The sequence below is a fragment of the Chrysochloris asiatica genome, unplaced genomic scaffold, assembly GCF_000296735.1.
Source record: "Chrysochloris asiatica unplaced genomic scaffold, ChrAsi1.0 scaffold00560, whole genome shotgun sequence".
NCBI classification, from domain to species: domain Eukaryota; kingdom Metazoa; phylum Chordata; class Mammalia; order Afrosoricida; family Chrysochloridae; genus Chrysochloris; species Chrysochloris asiatica.
Genome location: NW_006409078.1, coordinates 56,582 through 80,130, shown reverse-complemented (window position 1 = coordinate 80,130; position 23,549 = coordinate 56,582). Strand labels below are relative to the sequence as shown.

The 23,549-nt window shown below is 36.5% G+C and overlaps 1 protein-coding gene across 1 annotated transcript in view; it reads right to left on the bottom strand.

Annotated features, from left to right (window-relative positions):
* The window catches only part of NAV3 (neuron navigator 3), a gene marked incomplete at its 5' end in the record, with an annotated part of 142,797 nt that overhangs the window by 64,020 nt on the left and 55,228 nt on the right, over nucleotides 1–23,549 (bottom strand). Inside the window, one exon of the mRNA XM_006877704.1 lies at nucleotides 4,191–4,302. Coding sequence (XP_006877766.1) covers nucleotides 4,191–4,302 — 112 coding nt within the window. The remainder of the gene's footprint in view (nucleotides 1–4,190; nucleotides 4,303–23,549) is intronic.

The following is a 23,549-nucleotide window of genomic DNA, read 5'->3' as shown; positions in this document are numbered from 1 at the left end:
TTTCTGAGTGCCCTCCCACCTTCCAGTCCGATATCTGACAATGTTTCTCTGCTATGCATAAGTACCGGTAGGGTCACCCATAGTGGAGAGATTTTGGAAGAGATTCCAAACTAACACAGACTAGGAAGGAGAGAAGGATCACTTCTGAAAGGGTAGCCACTATAAATGTATGTACAACAGTGGAATACTGTCTGATATACTGCCAAAAGGCACACAAGATACAATTGAGGAAGAGCTGCCTCTTCAAAGTAGAGTGGACTTGGATGATATGGGTTGAACAAAGCTTTGGGCACTTTAATTTGTCGATGGGGCACAACTCAAAATGAGAAGAAATAGCTTCAAATAGCCATTAATAATCAAAGAAGGGAATACAGGAATTATGAATCTAGAAAATTTTTTTAAGTAGCCAAAAATGAAATGGAATGTAAAAACATTGATATCCTAGACATTAAGGAGCTGAAATAGACTGGTATTGATCATTTAGAATCAGATAATCATATGGTTTACTATGATTAGGAATGCCAAATTGAAAAGTACTGGTGTTACATTCATCATCAAAAAAATAACAAATCAAGATTTATTTTGAAATAAAATTCTGTCTGTGATTGGATATACCTCGTTCAACAACCTAAATTGTGACTATACACACAGACCTCACTAGAGGGAATACACAGAAATCAAACTGTCTATTGTCTGTGGTAAGTGATGATTGAAAAACTCAGTAACATCAGTCAAAACAAAGGTGGACTGTGGAACAGACCATCGATTGCACATATGCGAGTTCACGATGAAGCTGAAGAAAATTAACAGGAGTCCATTAGAGTCAAAATATCACCTTGAATAGGTTGTAGTTGTTCAGTGTCATTGAGTTGGTTCAGACCCATAGTGATCCTGTATAGGATTTCTGAGGAGTGACTGGTCACTTTGAACTGTTGACCTTGAGGTTCAAATTGACTTTGGACTCGAGCACCTATCCTACAGTGCTGCACTAGGAGTCCAACCTTGAATATATTCCACCTGGGTTTAGAGACCATCTTAACAACAGGTTTGATGCATTAGACACAAATGATCAAAGACCCGAGGAGTATGGGATGACATCAAGAACATCAAAGAAAAAACCAAAATGAGTGTCAGAAGAGAGTCTAAAATGTGCTCTTGAACATACAGAAGTTAAAACCACTGGATGAAATGATGAAGTAGAAGTGTTGAACCAAAAATTTAAAGGGTAACTTGAGAAGGCAAACTTAAGTATTATAATGAAATGTGCAAAGACCTGGAGATAGAAAAACAAAGGAAAAATGAATGCTCATAATTTCTCAAGCTGAAAGAACTAAAGAAAAAAATCAAGCCTTGGATTTCAATACTGAAGGACTGTATTTATTATCAAGGCAAAATAATGAATGACATAGGAAGCCTCAAAAAAAAAAGATGAAAGGGACACTGTACCAAAAAGAATTGATTGATGTTCAACCATTTCAATAAAAGGCACTGAAGGAGGAAGTACAAGCTGAACTTAAGGTTGACAAATAACAAGGCTCTGGAAATTGATGGAACCCAAACTGAAATATTTCAACAAACTGATGTAGTACTGGAGGTGCTCATTTGTCTATGCCAAGAAATCGAAAGACAGCTACATGGCCAACCAATTGAAGAGATCCATATCTGTACTCATTCCAAAGAGAGGTGACCCAACAGTATGCAGAAATCTGCAAACAATATAAATGTCACATTCAAGTAAAATTTTGCTGAAGATAAAAAATGGTTTGACCAGTGCAGTTTCAGGGAACTGTGAAAAATTCAAGCCAGATTCAGTAATGAGGGATATCATTACTGACATCAGATGCATCTTGCTGAAAGCAGAGAAAGTAAAAAATATGTTTACTTGTACTTTATTAACTATATAGGGCATTCAACCTTGTGGATCATAACAAACTATAGATAACACTGTGAAGACTGGGAATATTCCAGAACACTTCAATCACTGTGCTCATGAGGATCCTATTCATAAACCAAGAGGCAGTCATTTGTACAAAACAAGGGGATAAGTCAGGAAAGGTGTGCACCAGACTTGTATCCTTTCACTATACTTATTTAATCTGTAAACTGATATGTTGGAAAATATGAAGAATGTGGCATCAGGTTTGGAAGAAGACTGACAGCTTGTGATATGCACATGACACAACCTTGCTTTCTGGAAGCAAAGAAGACTTGAAATACTTACTGATGAAGATCCAAACCTATCGCCTTCAATATGGATTGCACATAAACGTAAAGATAATGGGAATCCTCACAGCTGGTCCAATAAATGACATCATAATAAATGGAGAAAAGATTGAAATGATCAAATACTTCATTTTACTTGTATGCACAGCCAATGTTCATGGAAATCCAGGGATGTCTTATTGCATTAGGCAAATCTGCCGCAAAAGATCCCTTTAAAGTTTTCAACAGCAAAGATTGCACTTTAAGGACTGACTTGCACCTCTTCCAAGCTATGGTCTTTTCAATTGCTTCATATGTATGTCAAAATTTGACAATAGATAAGGAGTGCCCTAAAACTGATGCAATTGAATTACGGTGTTGGTGAAGAATACTGAAAGTACCATGAAGTGCCAAAAAAGCAAATAAAGCTGCCTTGGAAGAAGTCCAGACAGAATGCTCTTTATAAATGAGGATGGTGAGGACTTGGTCTCTCATATATTAGATATTCTGTCAGGGAGGAACATCCCATAGGACAGGACATTATGTTGGGAAATGTGGAGGGTCCACAAAAAAGAGAAATGATTAACACTATGGCAGCAACAATGGGTTCAAACATAACAACAATTGTGAGGATGATACAAGCCCAGGTAGTGTTTCATTCTGTTGTGTATAGGGTGGCTATGAGTCAGACTGGACTTGATGGTAACTAACAACAATAAAGTACTATGTGAGTTTGTATACAGTTTTAGATAGAATGTATGGAACCATAATATAGCTTCATAATGGATGAAAGATTAGGGCAAAGTACTAAAGAATATTAACAATTAGAAAATGTATATAGAAGAATGAACCTACAAAAGAAATCTAGAAAATTATTTCAAAGGGGCAAAAGGAAAACCTAGAATGTGTAATGAACATTACATTATGAACATTAGAAAGGAAGAGTATTTTATGTATAAGGGACTCTGCATCTAGTATCATATAACCAACTATCCTGTAGAAAATATTTATGATAAAACTGTGGGAAAAGAAGTCAGATTCCAGTGGGATGAAGAGTATTTGGTAGTTGAAGATATTGCACAATTATATACAAATTTCCAGGATTAATCTGGAAGTAGGAATGATAGTTCGTAGGACAGTAAAGATTTAGGCATGGATTTTCAAGCTGAGAGAACTGAGCACACAAAACGCTACTGGAAAGAGTCAGCATCTGAATACATAGAGCCTATATTTTAAAATGGAGTCTTGGTGTGGCACTGTGGGTTAATCCACCAGACTGCAAAGCTGTTTGAACTGCAAGGTTGGAGGTTCAAGCTTGCCAGCTGCTCCTTAGAAACCCTATACAGGGTTGCTATGGGTTGGAACAGACTCAACTGCACTTCACAGCAAAAGCAACAACGTTTCTAAAATTACATGACATTCTTTTGTAAAGAGCATTTTATTTTTTTTCCAGTGGCAAGTAAAGAGATGGGAGGGATATTAGAATATTTATCATTTGTTAGAATTGTAGAATTGTGGTAATACTGAAAAGCATACTGACTTTTAATCACCTATTTTTTACATCCATTAACTGAAATGTACCTTTTTATTGCCCCTATTTATAATAAGTTGTCCCCCATGTCCACTACTTACTATCTCACCACATAGATTATTTTACACAGATCTGGACTGTCAAAATTCTTACTGGGCTTCTTTTTTTGCTTGAAGTCAGATAAGCATGTATTAACCAGCACCATTACTTACTACCTTTGTAAAACAAGTTTAGAGGACTGCATGTACAACTATGAAATCAAATCCTTTAAGCTTAATTTAAATATTATTCGATAATGAAAGCTACCATTCTCAAATTCTGGGATTCTTTCAGCGTTAATGCCAACTGATCCACTATTGAAGGCGATGTTACTGATTAAACGTAGTTTTAATCTAATTAATCAATCAAATACATACCATTTATATTAATGAAAAAGTGGAAAGAGTTCTAAGTATACCTTTGGGAGGGTGGTCTGGACCATTGAGTGCTCCCTGAATAGCAGCCTGGGCAGCAGAGTTCTGGGCCTTAAGCATTTCAATGGTTTCTCTTAGTTCTATAAGTTCAGATTCCTGTAGAAGAAAAACAGTTTAGAAGCTTTAATACCTAGAGAAAAATGTAATTCCTTTGTTCATAATTTGCTACCACACTGGTTTGATTTCATGTAGCGCTAACCTCTTAGGACATCTAGTTACTTGGAGAACTTTGTCAAGTTTCATCTAACAACCCACTGCATACCTAATGAAGATTTTCCCTCGCAGTTTATTGGTTATTCTCTTATAAAGATGATCTGAATCGTCTTTATTCTTTTAAGGGTGGTGAATCTGACCAGTATGAAGTAAAAGATTACACATCTGATCCAGATACTGATTACTACTGTATACGATTACATTGGAGTCCTGGTGTAGTACCACGGGGTAATGTGCTAGACTGCAAGGTTGATATTTCAAATCCACCAGCCGCTCCTCAGAAATCCTAAACATGGTGGCTACGAGTTGGAATTGACTCAATGGCACTTAACAACAACAACAACATTATTACATCAATGTTTAACTATCAATATTGCACTATTGTATTATATTGTATGTAATGTCAATTAGAAGCACTGAGTTTTAATCAAATGAATGACTTCACATTTTGTCTCATTTTGCACTTGGCAATTGATTCTTAGTATTCAAATATAACTCTCTCTCTTCTGCTGGGGACCTGGGACTCTACAGTTGTAAGTCATTTCCTTGATATAATATGTTTCACTGGTTTTGCTTCTCTAGAAAACTCAGCCTAAGACATGAGGTACAGAGTGGGGTTCTAGAGAAACAAAATCACAAGGATGAGTTTTCTAAATTGGTACTAAAGTCTGACTAATTATAAAGGCACTGGTATATAGGGTAGTGTTTTGTCAAACTTACATTTCATAGGAATCGGCCTTGGGCTGACTTTGAGTTTGGTCCTCTTTCCCCCTGTGGAGTCAGAGGAAGTCTGACATGGTGCCCACTTGATTTAAGCAGTTGGCATCAGGAGCAGGATCCATTTTAATTGCTCCAGACTCATGAAAGTATGAAGTTTTGTAAGAGACAGAACCAAGGGCCAGGGAAGTTTGGATTTTGTTATCTGTAATGACTGAAAGAAAAAAACCTGCCTCCTGCCTGAGGGGAGAAGAGCAGCTTTTGGAGTTCCTGGTGTGGCGCTGTGGGATAATGCAGCAGACTGCAAAGCTGTTTCAACTGCAAGGTCGGCGGTTCAGGCTCACCAGCTGCTCCTTGGAAACCCTATACTGGGTTGCTATGGGTCAAAATCAACTCAACAGCACTCAACAACAATTTCATTCAGTATAATATCCTCAAGTTTCATCCATGCTATGCGGTGGCTTGCAACCCTATACAGGGTAACTATGGGTCAAAACCAACTTGATGGCTTAACACAAACAATAAACTTCAATTTTATGAACTTTCAATTTTATTTTTATGTTAAAACTTTTTATTATTATTTTAATGTTAAAAAGTCCTGGTGTGGCACTGTGGGTTAATGAGATGGCCTGCAAGGTCCATTTGCACCACAAGTTCGGCAGTTCAAGCTCACCAGCTTCTTCTTGGAAATCCTATACAGGGTCACTATGGGTCAGAACCAACTCAACGGCACTTAACAACAACAAAGCATATGTAGTGTACTGGTTACACATTGGTCTGCTAATTGAAAGGTCAGCAGTTCAAATCTACCAGCTGCTCTACAGGAGAAAGATGAGGCTTTTTGTTCCTGTAAAGATTTACAGCCTCAGAAAGCCTAGACAGGGTTGCTATGAGTAAGAACCGACTGGATGGCACATCACCACCATTCAAATGTTAAACCAAGAACATATTCCTAACTCAGCTCTATTAAGTGCCAACTTACTAAATTCAACCCATTCTCTTGTTATTCTTGTATTTTTTATTCAATAAAATATCTTTGTTCTATAACAGACACCCATTCTCACTAGACCAAAGCAACACATAAGCTGGGGGGTAGGGAGGAAGAGAGTAGAAATATATGTAACTTAACTAAATCACACCAGGGTTCTTATATGTAACCTACTGTCCTTAAATAATAGTCAAATTATCAATAAAAAAAAGGCAGCTTGTCAGTTCACTTTTTGTAAAAACACACTGCTTTTCTGTATTGAATTTAGAGTAAATTAAAGATGTGTTCCAATGGAAAACATTGTATTAAGTTGATCTTTTGTAGTTATTTGCTATGTGACTTCAAGAGAAATTAGACATTAAGAGAAAGACAGCATAAAGCCCCTCGCCAGAAAAACATATCAATACAATAAAAGGGGACTAGAATAACAGAACAGAAGTGATGCACTGTGAGGGATGTAATCAATGTCACTGAACAGTTTGTGTAGGAACTGTTGAATGGGAATCTAACGGTTATGTAAGCCTTCATTAAAAACACAACAAACTATCATTTAAAAATAAATACAAAGGAACTGGAGATTTGTCTCAGGTTTCCATCAGATGCCCAATAAAAAGGGAGTATTCTTAATGGTGTGGCACTTCAGGACAATGCACTGGACTGCAAGGTCAGTTTGAACTTCAAGAATGGTAGTTCAAACTCACCAGTTGCTCCCCAGAAACCCTATACAGGGTTGTTGCGGGTCGGAACTGACTCAACCGTACTTAACAACAACAATTCTTAATGGAGCCCTTGTGTGGTGCTATAGGACAAGCACAGCACTGCTAACCACAAGGTTGACAGTTCAAACCAACCAGCTTGTTCTCAGAAGCCCTATACAGGGTCACTGAGTCAGAATCAACTGGATGGCAGTTATCAACAAAAACAACATTCTCCTCAGTGGTGACAACAATTCTAAACATCATATATTTTCAGCCTCTTTTAGAAAAAAATCATTTTTAATGTATTCATCATTAGTCATTTTCTTTAACATGCTTGGGTTCTTTGTTCCATGACAAATAGTCTATCCCTACTCAATGCTGTCCAGAAGATATGAATAAAGCAAACATTATAGACAACTAACTTTTAGGAAACTGATTCAAAATTGGAATGTCCAGTGACTATTCTAACCTCAAATACTTAAAAAAAATTATGATGTGAATTGAAATGATACCCAAACTAGAGTCAACATTTAGTACTTAAATGCCTATGTTCATTTAATATCTGCCACGGTTTTTGCTTGTTTGCCTGCTTTAAACAACTCTCTGGTAAGACATTTACTTGCTTGAAAGTCAAAGAATCTCATAATGAAAAATCAATAGCAACTTCCTTATTTTATAGATAACCAACACTTATATTTATTTATCATAAAGGAAAATGACATTTCCAGGTATTTTCCAATGTCATGCTACAAAACTCAGACTCAAGTCTTCACTACTTTCCCATTTGGTCATATTCTATTTTCTGTCTTTGCCCAATTAGTAATAGATAAGTTTACCAAAATGTACAATATTTTCCATTTAAAAGAATTCTCCCAAGACAGAAAATGTTTACTGGAAATTAATTCTGTCTTTACCTGAACTCCATTCCTAACAGTAATATCAAAGGTACATACTTAAGGAATCATATAATTTAACTATTAATTTTACAATATCGGCACTAGGATGTCTGTTAAATTTTAATTAAAGTCATATTTTTACTACTGAATTTAAAATATAAAAATCCTATACTTTGGATAGACTCTGCTAAGCCATTTATACTTCACTTTAAAAGGGAAAATGGAAATGAGAAAGTTTGGTGCAAATATCTGAGTTAAAATTAATTTTATGAGTTAGCTGACTTATTTCAGTGTCAAAACTTAAATCTTTTCGAAATAAATTTCTTCCTGAAACAGCCTTAAAAATATTTAATGTGGAATCTTCAAGAAATGGTTTTTCAGACAATTGTGTTTAATATAATAAAATGATTAGTTTCTGAAATTAAGCACAATTTCATAAGCAACAGATACTAATAGCATAGCTGTTAGTCAGTGGGGTATAAAAACCCAAAGGAAAAATAACTGCATGGCAAATACATTCACTATGTAACATGGAAAAATCATATCTATAAAAAACTTAGATATTAGAAGTTCTAATAAAATAAATATTAGAAACTCTATGGGGGACTTTCTCAATCTAAGTATGTGTAAACTGCTCCAATCATCTTTAGTTAAAAAGACTGTAAATACCACATTTAAGTATTTTGTTCAAAACCTGAACTATCTCTCCATAATACTAAATTCTCTTCCTTATTTCTAATTTCAGTTAATGAGCTCTGCACTCCCCTTGTTACTCAAATAGAACCATCTCTTATCTCTGAGCCTTTGCATATGATTTCCCCTTTGCTTTAAAATGTGTTTTCCAAAAGAGGTAGAGTGAACTGATGCCACACAGGTGAAACCACTTAATGTCTGTCCTAGGGAAAATCAAAGGATTCCTTTATTTATACTCCCAGATGACTCAATGCATTTGGTTTACTTTGTTGGTTGTTGAAGTATTTTCTTTTATCTCAGTTAATTTGGGGATGATTTTGTTGAAATGATGTGGTCTATGCAAATAGGTGCTTCTCCCCTTCAAATAATAATGTAAAATCTCAGCTTTGTTGTTGTTATTGTTAAGTATCCTGGAGTCAGTTCCAACTCACAGTGACCCTGCACAGGGTTTCCGAGGCTGTAAATGCCTCTCTTTCTTCTGCAGAACCGCTGGTAGTTTCACACTGCTGACCTTGAGGTTGGCAACCCGACTTTAGTGCATACAATTTTATTTACAAGACAGTACTTGGTCACCTAGGGAGTAGGGTGCCTAATAAAACATCAATAGCTTTATTATTCATTATTAACAAAAAAAAAATCTCTATTTGGCAGGTTTTGCTTTCCTTCTTTCAGAAAAGTAGTTCAGCGATGAATATAAGTCATTTAAAAATAAAAACTTTTCTGTGATATAAGAATTAGGAATTGTCTTTCCATATTATATTTCTAGTGATCTTTTCTCCCTTCATAAATTATATTTAGTGCTCACATTTATTTTTTAAGTCATACTTTTCTAAGATGTATAATATGTATGGAAACTGAAATATTGCTTCCAAGTACAAGCATGAATTCCTTTTTTTTTTGGGGGGGGAGGTTGAATGGTGAGGAGTGTAAATTGGGAGGAGTATGATTAGAAAACAGTCTTTTCTAATGATTAGAAATAATGTTTTTAATTATACTCCTTCCAGTTTATATTCCTCACCATTCACCCTCCCCACCCTTCAAAACGGGAATTCAGTTACACTGCCCAATACAGTAACTCCCTTCATATGTTGATCAAGAGGCATGAGGAGCCCAAAATTGTCAGGGGACCTTCTTCATGTCCAGTTCAATGGAATCACTGTCATATCTCCTGATGGGACTATTCCTCCCTTTGGAATGAATATGTCCAGACCTGAAGACATTTTCAGTTGGACATTTAGTTTGGCATAGGTTTGGAGGCAGAGGAAGCAAACATTTTGCAAGTGGGTCACTAAAATTAACCCCATTCTCATTTCCACCCGTTGGTTCCTGGACCCATGAATCCTGACAATTGGAGAAATAGAACAATATATTGGGCACTGATTTAGAGTACGTACAACCTCCTGGCCACCACTTGTCTGTCTGTTTGTCATGCTGTGGTGGCTTGTGTGTAACTGTGATTCTGGAAATGCCACCAGTATCTTAAATGCCAGCACAGTTAACCATGGTGGACAGGTTTCAGATGAGCTTCCAGACAAAGACAAACTAGGAAGAAGGAGAGATGAACTCCTTCGAATAGTTAGTTACTGAAAACCTTATGGATAGCAGTGGAACACTGTCAGTGCCAGATTATGGAATATTGAAACATGATGAAGAGCACTAGAATATGGTCAGATAATGAGCCAGAAGATGAGACGCTCAGGTTGGAAGGCACTCAGAATGTGGCTGGGGAAGAGCTGCCTCCTCAAAGTAGAGTCGACAGTGATGATGCGAATGCAGTAAAGCCCATGGGAGTAAAGCCCTTGGGACCTTCATTTGCTGATGGGGCACAACTCAAAATGAAAAGAAACATCTGTAAATTTACATTAATAATTGGAACATGGAATGTATGAAGTATGAATCTAGGAAAATTCCAAATTGTCAAAAATGAAATGGAACGTACAAACATCAACATCCTAGGTATTAGTGAGCTGAAATGGACTGTATTGGCCATTTTGAATCTGACAAATACATGGTTTACTATGCAGGGGATGACAAACTGAACAGGAAAGGCATTACATTCAGGATCAAAAAGAACATATCAAAAGCAGTCATGAGGTACAATGCTGTCTGTGATAGGATAATATCCATCTGCCTACAAGGAAGACCAGTTAATGCCACTATTATTCAGCATTTCTCAAGCTGAGGGAATTGAAGAAAAATTTCAAACCTTGACTTCCAGTATTAAGGGAGTCTATAGGAAAAATGCTGAATGATGAAGAAAGCATCAAAAGCATATGGAAGGAATACACAGAGTCCCTGTACCAAAAAAATAAATAAATAAATAAATAATTGATGTTTAACCATTCAAGAGCAAATGATACCGAAGGAAGAAGCTTAAGATGCATTGAGACATTGTTAAAGAACATGGCACTGGGAATTGATGGATTATAAATAGAAATATTTCAATAAAGTGGTACTTGAGGCACTCACTAATATATGCTAAGAAATTTAGAAGACAACTCCCTGCCAACTGACAGGAAGAGATCTGTATTTGTGCCCATTCCAAAGAGAGGTGACCCAATGGAATGTGGAAATCAATGGACAATATCATTGACATTCCATGCAAGTAATGTTTTACTAAAGATAATGCAGAAATGGCTGTTAAAGGTAATACAGATTTTGACAGAGAACTTTAAGAAGTTCAAGCTGGTTTCAGAAGAGGAATATCATTGCTGATGTCAGATGGACTTTGGCTGAAAGCAGAGAATATCAGAAAGATGTTTATTTGTGTTTTATTGACTACACAAAGGCTCTTAATTGTGTGGGTCATAACAAGCTACCGACAACATTACCAAGTATGTGTATTCCTGAACACTTAATTGTGCTCATGAGGAACCTGTAAATAGAAAAAGAGGCAGTCATCCCAACAGAACTAGGCAACACCAAATGGTTTTAAATAAGGAAAGGTGTGCAGCAGGGTTGTATTCTTTCACCATACTTATTCAATCTCTGTGCTGAGCAAATAATCCAAGAAACTGGATTTTATGAAAAAGAAGAAAGAACGTGGCATCAGGATTGGAGGAAGGCTCATTAACAACCTGCAATATGCAGACAATACAATCTTGCTTGCTGAAAGCCAAGAGGACTTAAAATACTTGTTGATGAAGATCAAACAGCAGAGCCTTCAGTATGAGTTGCACTTCAAAGAAAAGAAAACAAAAATCCTTACCATTGGACCAATAAGTAACATCCATATAAATGGAAAAAGGATTGAAGTTGTCAATGACTTCATATTACTCAGATCACCTATCAACACTCATGGAAGCAGCAGTCAAGGAATCAAACAATGTATTACATTGGGCAAATCTGCTGCACAAGAACTCTTTAAAATGTTGAAGAGCAAAGATGTCAGTTTGAGTACTAAGGTGCGCCTGACACAAGCCATGGTAATTTCAAATAACCTCATATGCATATATGCCTGCAGAAGTTGGATAATGAATAAGGAAGACCATGGAAGAACTGATGCATTTGAGTTATGGTGTTGGAAGGGAAAACTAAAAGTACCATGGACATCCAAAAAAACAAACAAACAAATAGATCTGTGTTGGGAGAAGTGCAGCCAGAGTGCTCCTTGGAGGCCAAGATGGCTAAACTTCGTCTCTCATACTTCAGACATATTATCAGGAGGGACCAGTTGCTGGAGAAGGATATCATGTTTGGTAAGGTGGAGGGTCAGAGAAAAAGAGGAAGATCCCCAATGAGATGGAATGACACAGTAGTAGCATCAATAGGCTGAAGCGTAGCAATGAGTGTGAGGCTGGCCCAGGACCAGGCAGTGTTTCATACTGTTGTGCATAGGGTCACTGTGCGTTGGTAACAACTCAATGGTACCTAACAACAACAAAATGATTAGAAACAATTTACAATTTAACTGAATATAAAATCATGAAATACTCTGAAATAATGTTGTAATGTCATACTTGTATAGTCTCAGTCTCACTCTCTCTTTTCTAAAGTGGCCTAACGGAAGACATTTAATAAGCTTTGTGCATTCCTTTTAAGCCATTAAAAAAATCTTGGAGAAATTTCTAAGTATATGGATTCAAAGTTCACTTTTCTAATTCAATGCTCAATTTCCTATTCTGCTCATTTAATGCCTAAGGAAACACTGGGACTGGGGTAATTCCACAAGGAGTCTTGGTATTAAAATATTCAGGTCATATTTTTGTTGTCACTTTCTACTTCTTAAGAGTGATATTTTAAAACCTGAGGACCAAACTAAAATTTTACTTCTCTCCAATGAGTCATTCAAGATAATGGTACTCCAAATACCTAATAACTATGTAAGATTCTAGGTTTTCAGAAAATAATTTTTGTATAAAAGGAGCTGGATAGGGTTTGTTGTTGATGCTAAGTGCCCTCAAGTATGTTCTGACTTATAGCAACTCTTTATAAGATTTCAAAGCCTTTAAATATTTGTGGGAGCAGAAAGCCTCATCCTTTTCCTGTGCAATGGCTGGTGGATTTGAACTGTGGACCTTGTGGTTCACAGTCAAGTGTTTATCATATACCTCCATTGTTCTTCCAGATAGGGTTCATATCTTTCTTAATTGTTCTGCGGTGAAACAAACATTTCAGGCTTCAAATGCATCAAGATAAAATAATAAAATATTGAGTTTTAATATCAGAATTACTACATATTCTTTCCAATTAACATCCTAATTATATCTAACCTATTTCCAATTTTCTCTCTGATACAGGCCTAATTGAGAACCTCAGCACTGAAACTTGGTGACAAATCGTGACATTCAACTTGATCTTCTAAGCAAGGTTCTTAAAAAATTCCATTAAATTTTTCTCTTGCTTCCTCACATTGACACTCAGCTCATCTTACATGCCCAGTTGTGGCTGTTTTGAACACTTGTTCCTTTTTTGTATTTGCCTTGAAATCTTGTGAACTTTTCTACTGAAAGAACCTGACCAACTCTGCTCTATGTTCATTGTTATGGTTGTTACGTACTGTTGACTTGGTTCTGACCCAGAGAGGGTTTCTGAGGAGAGGCTGGTGAGCTTGAACCATTGACCTTAAGAGGACCTAAATTTACCAAATGTCAGAGCTATAAGTACTCTGGAAATGATAGCATCTCACTATTCTATGTTCTAAAAGGCTAAACTCAACTATGATGAATCATTAACTTCTGCATTTCTTGCCTGATGGGGCATTTCAAGATAAACACTAGACTTCTATAAACCAGGTTGGTGATTCAAACCCAACAGTCTCTCCAAGGAAATCCTACACAGGGTTGTATTGAGTCAGAACCGATTAGATGGCACTTAACTTCAACAACAACATTATCTGTTTTATATAGTCTTGACTTTGAGTTTTCTCATTTTCATGGCTTAAGTTTCTATTCAAATGTCAATTCACAGGTAATGCAACAAATAAAAGGCAAATTTACAAAACTCTTAGAAACAAATGAGAATGAAAACACAACATACCAAAATCTTTGGGACACAGCAAAAGCAGCGCTGACAGGACAATTTCTTGCAATAAGTGCACATATCCAAAAAGATGAAAGAACCAAAATCAACACATTAACACAACATCTCCAACAATTAGAAACAGATCAGAAAAGTAAACCTATGGTCACCAAAGGAATAGAAATAATAAAGTTTAGAGCAGCAATAAACAGGATAGAAAACAGAAAAACTATAGAAAGAATGGTTCTTCAAGAGGATTAATGAAATTGGCAAATCTAACAAAAGAAAAGAGGTAGAAGACACAAATAACACATATGAGACCAGATGGGTGATGTCACAACATAGCCAATGGAAATAAAAAGGATAGTAAGAGAATACTACAAACCATTGTACTCCAACATATTTGAAAATCTAGAGGAGACAGAAAACATGACCTACCTAAACTTACACAGAGTGAAGTAGAAAACTTGAACAGATCTATAACAAAAGAAGAAATTGATCAGGTCATCAATGAACTCTCAACCAAATAAAGTCCAGGTCCAGATAGCTTCACTGGTGAGTTTTACCAAACACTCAAGGAAGAGTTGCTACCAATTCTATTCAAATTATTCCAGAATATAGAAAAGAATGAAAAACTTCCTAATACATTTTATGAAGCAAGCATAACCCTCATACCAAAACCAGGGAAGAACATAACTAAGAAAGAAAATTGTAGACCAATATCCCTCATGAACATCAATATAAAAATTCTCAACAAAATCCTAGCCAACAGATTTCAACAACACATCAAAAACTAGTACAGCATGACCAAGTGGGATTCACATCAGGGATGCGAGCATAGTTCAATATTAGAAAAACAATCAGTGTAACCCACCATACAAATAAAAAAAGGAAAAGAACCACACAATCATCAATTAATGCAGAAAAGGCATTTGACAAAAATCCAACATCTATTCCTGATTAAAAAAAAACAAAAAACACTCAACAAAGTAGGAATTAAAGGGAAATTCCTCAACATAATTAACAGCACATATGTCAGAATTGACTCGATGGCACGTAACAACAACAACAATGTAAAACTAACAGCCAACATCACTCTCAATGGAGAAAAACTGAGGGCTTTCCCTTTGCAAACAGGCACCAGACAAGGATGCTGTTTATCACCGCTCCTATTCAATATTGTGTTGGAAGTCTTAGCCAAAGCTACAAAGCAAGATAGTGAAATTAAAGGCATCCAAATTGACAAAGAGGAAGTAAAATTCTATTTAGAGATGATATGACCCTATACATAGAAAACCCCAAAGACTCAGCATAAACAAAAACTACTAGAACTCACTGGAAGATTCATCAAAGTGGCAGGGTACAAGATCAAAATACAAAAATCAGTCAGATTCCTCTATACTAATAATGACAGCACTGAAAAGGAAATTAGGAAAGCAATACCATTTTTACAAAAATGGGAGAATATACCATATTCCTGATAGGAACACTTAACATTGTCAAAATGTCAATATTACCCAAAGTAATCTATAGATATAATGTAATCCCAACCCAGATTCTAACAGCATTGTTAAGATATGGAAAAAACTATTACAAACTTTATATGGAGTCCCCGGGTAAACAAAGCACTGCTTAAGAAGAAGAACAAAGTTGGAGGTCTCTCACTCCCTGATTTCAAACTTTAGTACATGGCTACAGTGGTCAAAACAGCCTGGTACTGGTACATTGAAGGATACATAGATCAACGGAACAGAATTGAGGATCCAGAAATTAACCCATCCGCATACAGCCAAATGATCTTTGGCAATAAGCCGAAGTACATTGAATGGGCAAGGGATAGTCTCTTTAACAGATGCTGTTGGCAGAACTGGAAATTGATATACAAAAGAATGAAGCAAGACCTTTGTCTCACACCATATATAAAAACCAACTCAATATGGATTAGCAACCTAAATGTGAATCCTTGAATTATAAAGGTCATCAGTGAAAACATAGGGACAAATTTAAGAGTTCCAATACAGGGTGCACATAGACTATCAAACATTTTGAAAATCACACAAACAAAAAAGACAAAATAGATGATTGGAACATACTAAATTAGAAACTTATGTGCCTCAAAAGATTTCACCAAAAGACTGAAAAAGAAGCCCACAGGATAGATAAAAATCTTTTGCAGTGACCTGTCAAACAAGGGACTAATCTCTAATATATATAGAAAACTACAACACCTCTACAAGAAAAAGACAAATAACCCAATTAAAATATGAGCCCAGGACATGAATAGACACTTCACCAAGGAAGATATTTGGACAGCCAACAAAGATATGAAGAAATGTTCATGATCATTAGCCCTTAGAGAAATGCAAATCAAAACAGCAATGAGATATCATCTTACACTAGCAATAACAGTGAAGTTCAGAAAAGCAGAGGACAGTAAATGCTGGGGAGGATGTGGAGAGACTGGGACCATCCTACATTACTAGTGAGAATGTAAAATGGTTCAACCACTCTGGATAATGATATGGAGCTTCTTCAGAAAGTTGGAAATAGAAATACCTTATGATCTAACAATTCCTCTACTTGGTATATATCTACAAGATATACAAGCCATAACATGAGTAGATACATATTCACCAATGTTTACCAAAGCACTATTCACAATAGCAAAAAGATAGAGATAGCTTAAGTGTGCATCACTGGAAGAAGGGCTAAACAAACTTTGGTACATACACACAATGGAATACTATGCTACCTTGAAGAATAATAATGAAGCTGCAAACCACCACAGAACATGGATGAACCTTAAGGACATTATACTGAGTGAAATTGTTATTTGTTATTAAGTGCCCTCAGTCAGTTCTGACCCACAGCAACCCTGTATAGGGTTTCCAAGGAGCAGCTGGTGAGCCTGAACCACTGACCTTGAAGTTTAAATGGCTTTGCAGTCTGTTGCATTAAACCACAGCACCAGACCAGGGAAATTGGTCAGTCACAAAAGGACAAATATTGCACAAGACCATGATTGTATAAGCTTAAAAAAAGATACCCATACTAACAGAAAAAGAAAAGAAAAAAATCGTGGTTGATTACCAGGGATGGGAGGGAAATTATGGTAGAGCACAGGTAAGGGGATAGACACAACATAGTTCGGTTTGTTGGGGAGAACAATATACAGGAGGTTCTAGAACTTGTCCAGTGAAATAAGTTTCCTGCGGAGTCTTTCTATTGTATATGACCCTAGCCCCATCTAGAACCTTATGAGGTGAGACAATCCCACTTGAAATGACATGCAGACCAGCCAGGAGTGGCTAGAAGAATAGAAGACACTTTCTGAAAGAACAACCAGCAGGAAAAAACAAAAATGGCAGTCTGTTTGGCTGTTACAAGAAAAAGCAAGCTGTTAGCTGGGGAGCCATCAAGGCAAGCAATCACGTCCCTTCAGGACAATCCATCCTCCAAGACTGACACTCAAAGGGAACGCACTAGCAGGCATGTAAGCTTGCTGGTGGCCACGTTGGTCTAGATGTGAGTGGAAGTGGGGGAAAGGCAGTAAAGAAGATATGGGCTAAGTTTGACCATATTCCATAGACTCCTGTCTACCTTGAGATGAGAGAGAGATGAGGAAGGGCTGGTTGGTCCAACATTTGGGAAGACTTGGGAACTTCTGGGCCCAAGGACACTGACCTAGCCATGGAGGGCTAGAGCTGAGAATGAAGCATCCAGCTGATATAAAGTGGGGGGAGATGTAAAGAATGCTCAAACTTGCAAGTAGTATCCATTTGACCTAGCAACGATGGCTTGATAATCAGAACTAGAGGAAGTTAAAGAAATTTGATAAAGAAGCAAGTGTAAATTCGTACAATTTGATGAGCTTGACCTATACTTATGGATGTAATAGCTCAAAATAACAACCAAGAGGGAAGCAGTCTTCACATTAAACATGTCCCCTCTGTATGCAGGGTTGACATGGATAGGCAACTTATACATTGGTGGTGATGGTGGTTAGCTACCTAAATTCAGGGGGTGGGGGTGGGTAGGGGTAGAGGAGAGTTTATAAAAGCATGAAGTGGCTGGCCTACAAGTTTTCAAGAGGTAATTTAGTGTCAGAGTAAGGTAGAATTCCCACTGAATAGTTTTCATCTTGTCTAGATGGGTCTGGTGAAAGGAGATGGGGATAGGATTCTTTTGGTTCAATAGTGAGTAATTGTTATCATGACTAATTGCAATTGTCACAATTGTGAAAGTAAAGTGTGGCAAAAAGTGGGGTGTAGTAAATCTTACATTCAAGGAACAGAGGACCCTAGGAGCATCAGGAGAGAAAAGCATGAAGAGAACATGGGACCCTATCCAGAGAAGCAGCAACTCCAGAGATTGAGGCAGAGGTGATGGCATGGAGAGACTAAACAGTTGAGGACTCTAGACTCATGGAAAGAGAAAGGCTGTATGCTGGCAGCCAGGAGGCCGGCTTCCAGAATGTTCTCTTTAGTTGCTTAAATGATTATATATTCCTGAGTGTTTCTGTGTACATCAAAAATACAAAAACAACAACCAGAGGGAATAGAAGCTAACACACAAGGGGGTTCATAACTAATGAGGCATGAAAGGGATTGTAATCATTGCAGTGACACAAAATATGATAGGATGAGTGCAAAACCTATGCTCTCCTATGTAAACTATAACTCAATTCACAATAAAAGCTTTAAGAAAAATAAAAAAGAAATTTAATTCATAGAGGTAACAAAGAACAAACCTTATGATTTACAGTTAGTACAATGGTCATTGTTATAAGATGACACTGCCCTGTTCTCACATCCTAATATGACTATCTTTTATACCTTCATATGTGTTCTACTTGCTTCTTACAATACATATATATGGAGCTGATTTGGAAGTCTCTTGAATTTTAAATTCTTAAAAAGTCATCATTAAGTATAATTTTAGTATATTTGAACACAAGGTTATAGCAATGGTTCTATGAAAATTTGATTAATAAAAATATTGGTAAGTCAATTTTTATTATTTTTACAACAACTTTTTTCAACTGGCTTTCTGTGATAAAATTGAGTTCTGGGAAATTATTTTCTCATTTCTGACAAGGATGGTACATTCTAGCTAAAGAGAAGAAAAGTTAATCATTCACATAAATGACTGCATTAGAACTTGGGGCTCAGTTCTCCCAAAGAGTGCTGGTTGAGAAAGGCTGGTGAAAGGAGAAGTACCTGTAATCGGTATCAAATTCTTGGTCAAATTATTTCACATAATTTTAAAATGCTAAGCTTTAAGTTAAGCGTAGGGCACTGCCTAGAGACGATTTCACCCTCCAGTCAATCTTATTGACAATGATCTTAATTTTTTGTATATCTGTAAGTTTGCTATTATATAATATATATGGGGTGGCGCTGAGGTAGAATAAGCCCTGGACTGGGAATCACAAGGTTGGCAGTCTAGCCCATCAGTTACTCTGTATAAGAATATGAAGCTTTCTGTTGCCATAAAAATTTAAGAAACCCTATATAGGGTCACTATGAGTTGGAACCAACTCAACAGCACACAACAACACTATATAATGTATGAAGTCTTGGTGGCACAACAACATTGTATGATGTATGGATTCTTGGTGTATTGCTGTAGGATAAAAAATGAACTGCTAACTGCAAGGATGGCCAGGCTTCATCTTTCATACTTAGGACATGTTGTCAGGAGGGACCAGTTGCTGGAGAAGGATATCATGTTTGGTAAGGTGGAGCTCTGGTAGCATAGTGGTTATGAATCCGACTGCTAATCTCAAGGTCAGCAGTTCGAAACTCCCAGCGGTTCCATGGGAGAAAGATGAGGCTTTCTATTCCCGTAAAGATTTATAGCCTTGGAAACCCTGTACAGGGTGTCTATAAGTCAGTTCCGACTCCACAGCACATAACCACCACCAATCACCACCAAGGTGGAGGATCAGAGAAAAAGAGGGAGATCCCCAGTGAGATGGATTGGCCAAGTGGCAGCATCAGTGGGCTCAAGTGTGGCAAAGGTAGTGAGGTTGGCCCAGGATCGGACAGTCTTTTGTTCTGCTGTGCATAGGGTCGCTATAAGTCAATATCAACTCGATGACACCTAACAACAACTACAAGGTTGCTGGTTCAAGCCCACCAGTCACTCCTCAGAAACCCTATATAGGATTGGTATGAGTCAGAACCAATTTGGTGGCACTTAACAACAACAACAACAACAACAAGCAATTATTAAGGATTATGGTGGCCCTCAAGCGTAAGTACTGGATTACCACAGTGTTGGGGCTTGAGTCTACCAGCTGCTTCACAGGAGAAAAGATGAGATTTTCTGTTCCCACAAGGATTTCCAGACTTTCCTAACTGCAATGTTGGTGATTCGACTCGCTTTGAGTTAGAATAGACTTGAAGGGATTTAACAAAACAACAATAAGCTCCTGTTGGGGAATTTTGGTAAGCTATTGGGACCTGCTATTAGCTTGGTCTTCATTAAATAACTTTATCATGATAGTTTACATCCAAAAATTATTTGAATGATTCCTTTTTGCCAAAGACCCAATTCTTTAGACATTTCTAAATTTAGCTACACGTTTCTTCCATATTCCATATTTTATTCCTTAACATTTACAGTAATTTCCCTTCTTGCAGCACATGCTATTTCTACCTCTATGATATATTTTCCCTGAATAAATACTCTTCATCTTCCCATAGCTCCTCTCTGTCACCTCTATTCTGAAGCCAGCCTGAAGATGCCATAATTCCCTGTAAAAATGCTCATGATAATGTATTGGTGTATTTCTAATGTTGTTATTGTTATGTGCCAGTGAGTGAGTTCTGACTCACAGACACCCTATATAGGGTTTCTGAGGAGCAGTTGGTGGGTCTTTGAGGTTTGCAGTCCAGTGCTGGTCCTATAGTGCCACACCAGGAGTCCCTATTTCTAATGGTACCTATAATGTTCTGCCTTCTGAGTCATTTGCATCTTTTCTTTCTTACCATGCTTCAAGCATATAAAAGCAGTGGTCTGGAAGACAAATTTGGCAAGAGAATCAGTGTGATTTGGCATCAGGAAACAAGGAAAATTGTTGAGATATTTTCAAGGGAATACTTCTGATCTGGAAAACAAACTACAATTTTGATATACTTTTCAGGCTATGAATGCTATATGATTGTTGGAAATCACTCTTTAAAGTCACATGACTAAGCCTTGAGTCCTGGTTTATCTATTTCTCAAGTGTGCAGACAAGAGCATGTAATCATTTTGGCCTTAGTTTCTTCATACAGTAGCATCTCAAAACTTCTTTCCAATCTTCAGTCTCAGCTTTAATTTTTTCCACAGCATTCATTATCACTTGAATTACTATATGTTTTCATTTTATTTTAAATTACCATCTGTCCACTATTAGCATGCAAATTCCACAAACAGAATAGAGTAAATAAATATACATACTATTTTTATTCATTGTTCTAGTCCCAGAGCTAGAACAGCATCTCACACAGTAGACGTTCCTTCAATGTAAATTTAATGAATTACTAAATGGATAAATGACCCTTAGAACTGCAGGAACAGAGATTGAAAATCTCTGCTCTATATTCTCCAAGCATTTCCCCAGGACAGTTGAATTACTGGAGAGTAGTATACCCTTTCATCCCAGCTCCCTGAAGAAATGCCTTTACTGAAATATGATCAAAATGTTATGCCCTCAGCTCTTAGAGAAATGTCTATTTGAGCAACGATTTTGTAATTTGTTATCCCATGACCCCAATTTAAGAACTCTTGGAGTAATTCCTCCTTGAATTCAGTGCCAAAAAAGTTTGTCTCTTCAATCTAAATTATGCTTTTATAGTCATAAAATGAGACCTAAGCTTGCCAAGCAATCTCCCTTTGTGTGTTAGCTTCCTTGACATTTAATTCAGTTCATTTAATTCAACTTTGTGGTAGTAATTATCTAGACTCTGGCATCTTGTTACATACATTTATCTACTCCTTTTTGTTAGATTCTGTCATTTTTATTCGAATTGTGTCACATCTTATTGTGACTCATTTTATAAGCCACTCAAAATCATATTGAAAATAAATAAGTTATAAATAGCAGATTAATAAAATAAAATGATTAGCAACACTGTTATGTGTACATACAGTTTGCAATGAAGAGAAGAATCATTTTGTTTTCAGGTACAGGTAGAGCAGCAGGGAATTTCAGGGCAGTGAAACAATTTCCTATGCTAAGGTGATGGTAGCTATATGGCATTATACATTTTCCAAAATTCATAAACAGTGAACCCAATGTAAACTATAGACTTTCATTAGTAATAATATATTAGTATTTGTTCATCAATGTGACAAATGTACCACATCCATACAAGATGCTAATAATTGGGAAAACTGTGGCTGATGATAGGGGAGAGAAGGAATAAATGTACACTCTCTATTTACTACTCAATTTTTTCTCTAAACCTGAACTCCTCTAAAAATTAAGAATATTAATTTGAAAATTGGCAAGAGTAATTTCAGATGTCATATATCTGCTGAGAAAATATAACCCTTTCTCAGATACTTCCTTAAGGATAATACTATCATAAGGGCAATGAACACAATGATAAAAGTCCTTGAATTATGGGGATATTATTTTAAATATTCAGACCTTATTCATGAACATAATAAATGTATACTTTCAATCTTCTGTGAAGAAATTTACTAGCAAATGTGAAAGAATTCAAGGTAATACTAAAGGGCAACAAAGTTCCCACAAAAACAAAAACAAAAAACTATGATTTTGTCTTCTTACAGATGTTAAGGTATAAATACTAACCCTGTTTTTTAACAATATACCTGAAATATGTCTACTGATATATTTGATTTGTCATTTGTTTTACAGAACTATATTTTTCAGAGGAAGGAAAGAGAGAAGAGTGAAGGAGAGTAACAGCTATTGATTTCCGAGTATACATCAAGTGATCATAACATATCACTAATAACTTAATTATTAAAACACCTATATAAAAAAATCATGAATTTGAGGTTCAGAAAAGATTATATAAACATGTTCAAGGTTACACAGCTCTTAAGAGATAGAGCCAGCATTTACCCTTAGGCCTAGTGATCTTCAACATTTATATTCTTTCCTGTCCAACTGCCCTAAAGGTCTTGCAAATCCTCTATGTGTGCTCTTTTGTTACATTTTGAAGTGGCATACTATGTCCCTACCTCACTTCACCCACTCAAAAAAAAAAAAAAAAAAATCTGATAAAATTTCTGAATTCAAAATGAGTTTGTTAACTGCCTTTGCAGAACAGGTTTGACAGGGATGGATGGGGTTCTCTTTCTTCGGCTGGGGAAATCCACACAAAACAACTGGCAAGAGAAGGGGAAAATGGAATAGAGACTGCAAGTTCCACCAGGCAATTTCAGGCTATTTCATTTTCATGTTTGATTTCATTGGGTTATCTATTCCGTTTTGAAATTCTTTTTTAAAAATAGTTAATTGGCAAAATTCGGTAATATGTGCTAGTTCTATAAAGTTAATGACATACTTTATGTAAGCTAAAGACAAAATTGAAGTCATCATTATGTATGTTGTGGTTGTTGGTGCTGTCGAGTAGGTTCCAACTCACAATGATCCTGAATTAGATTTCCAAGGCTGTATGTCTTTATGGGAGCAGAAAACCTTATCATCAT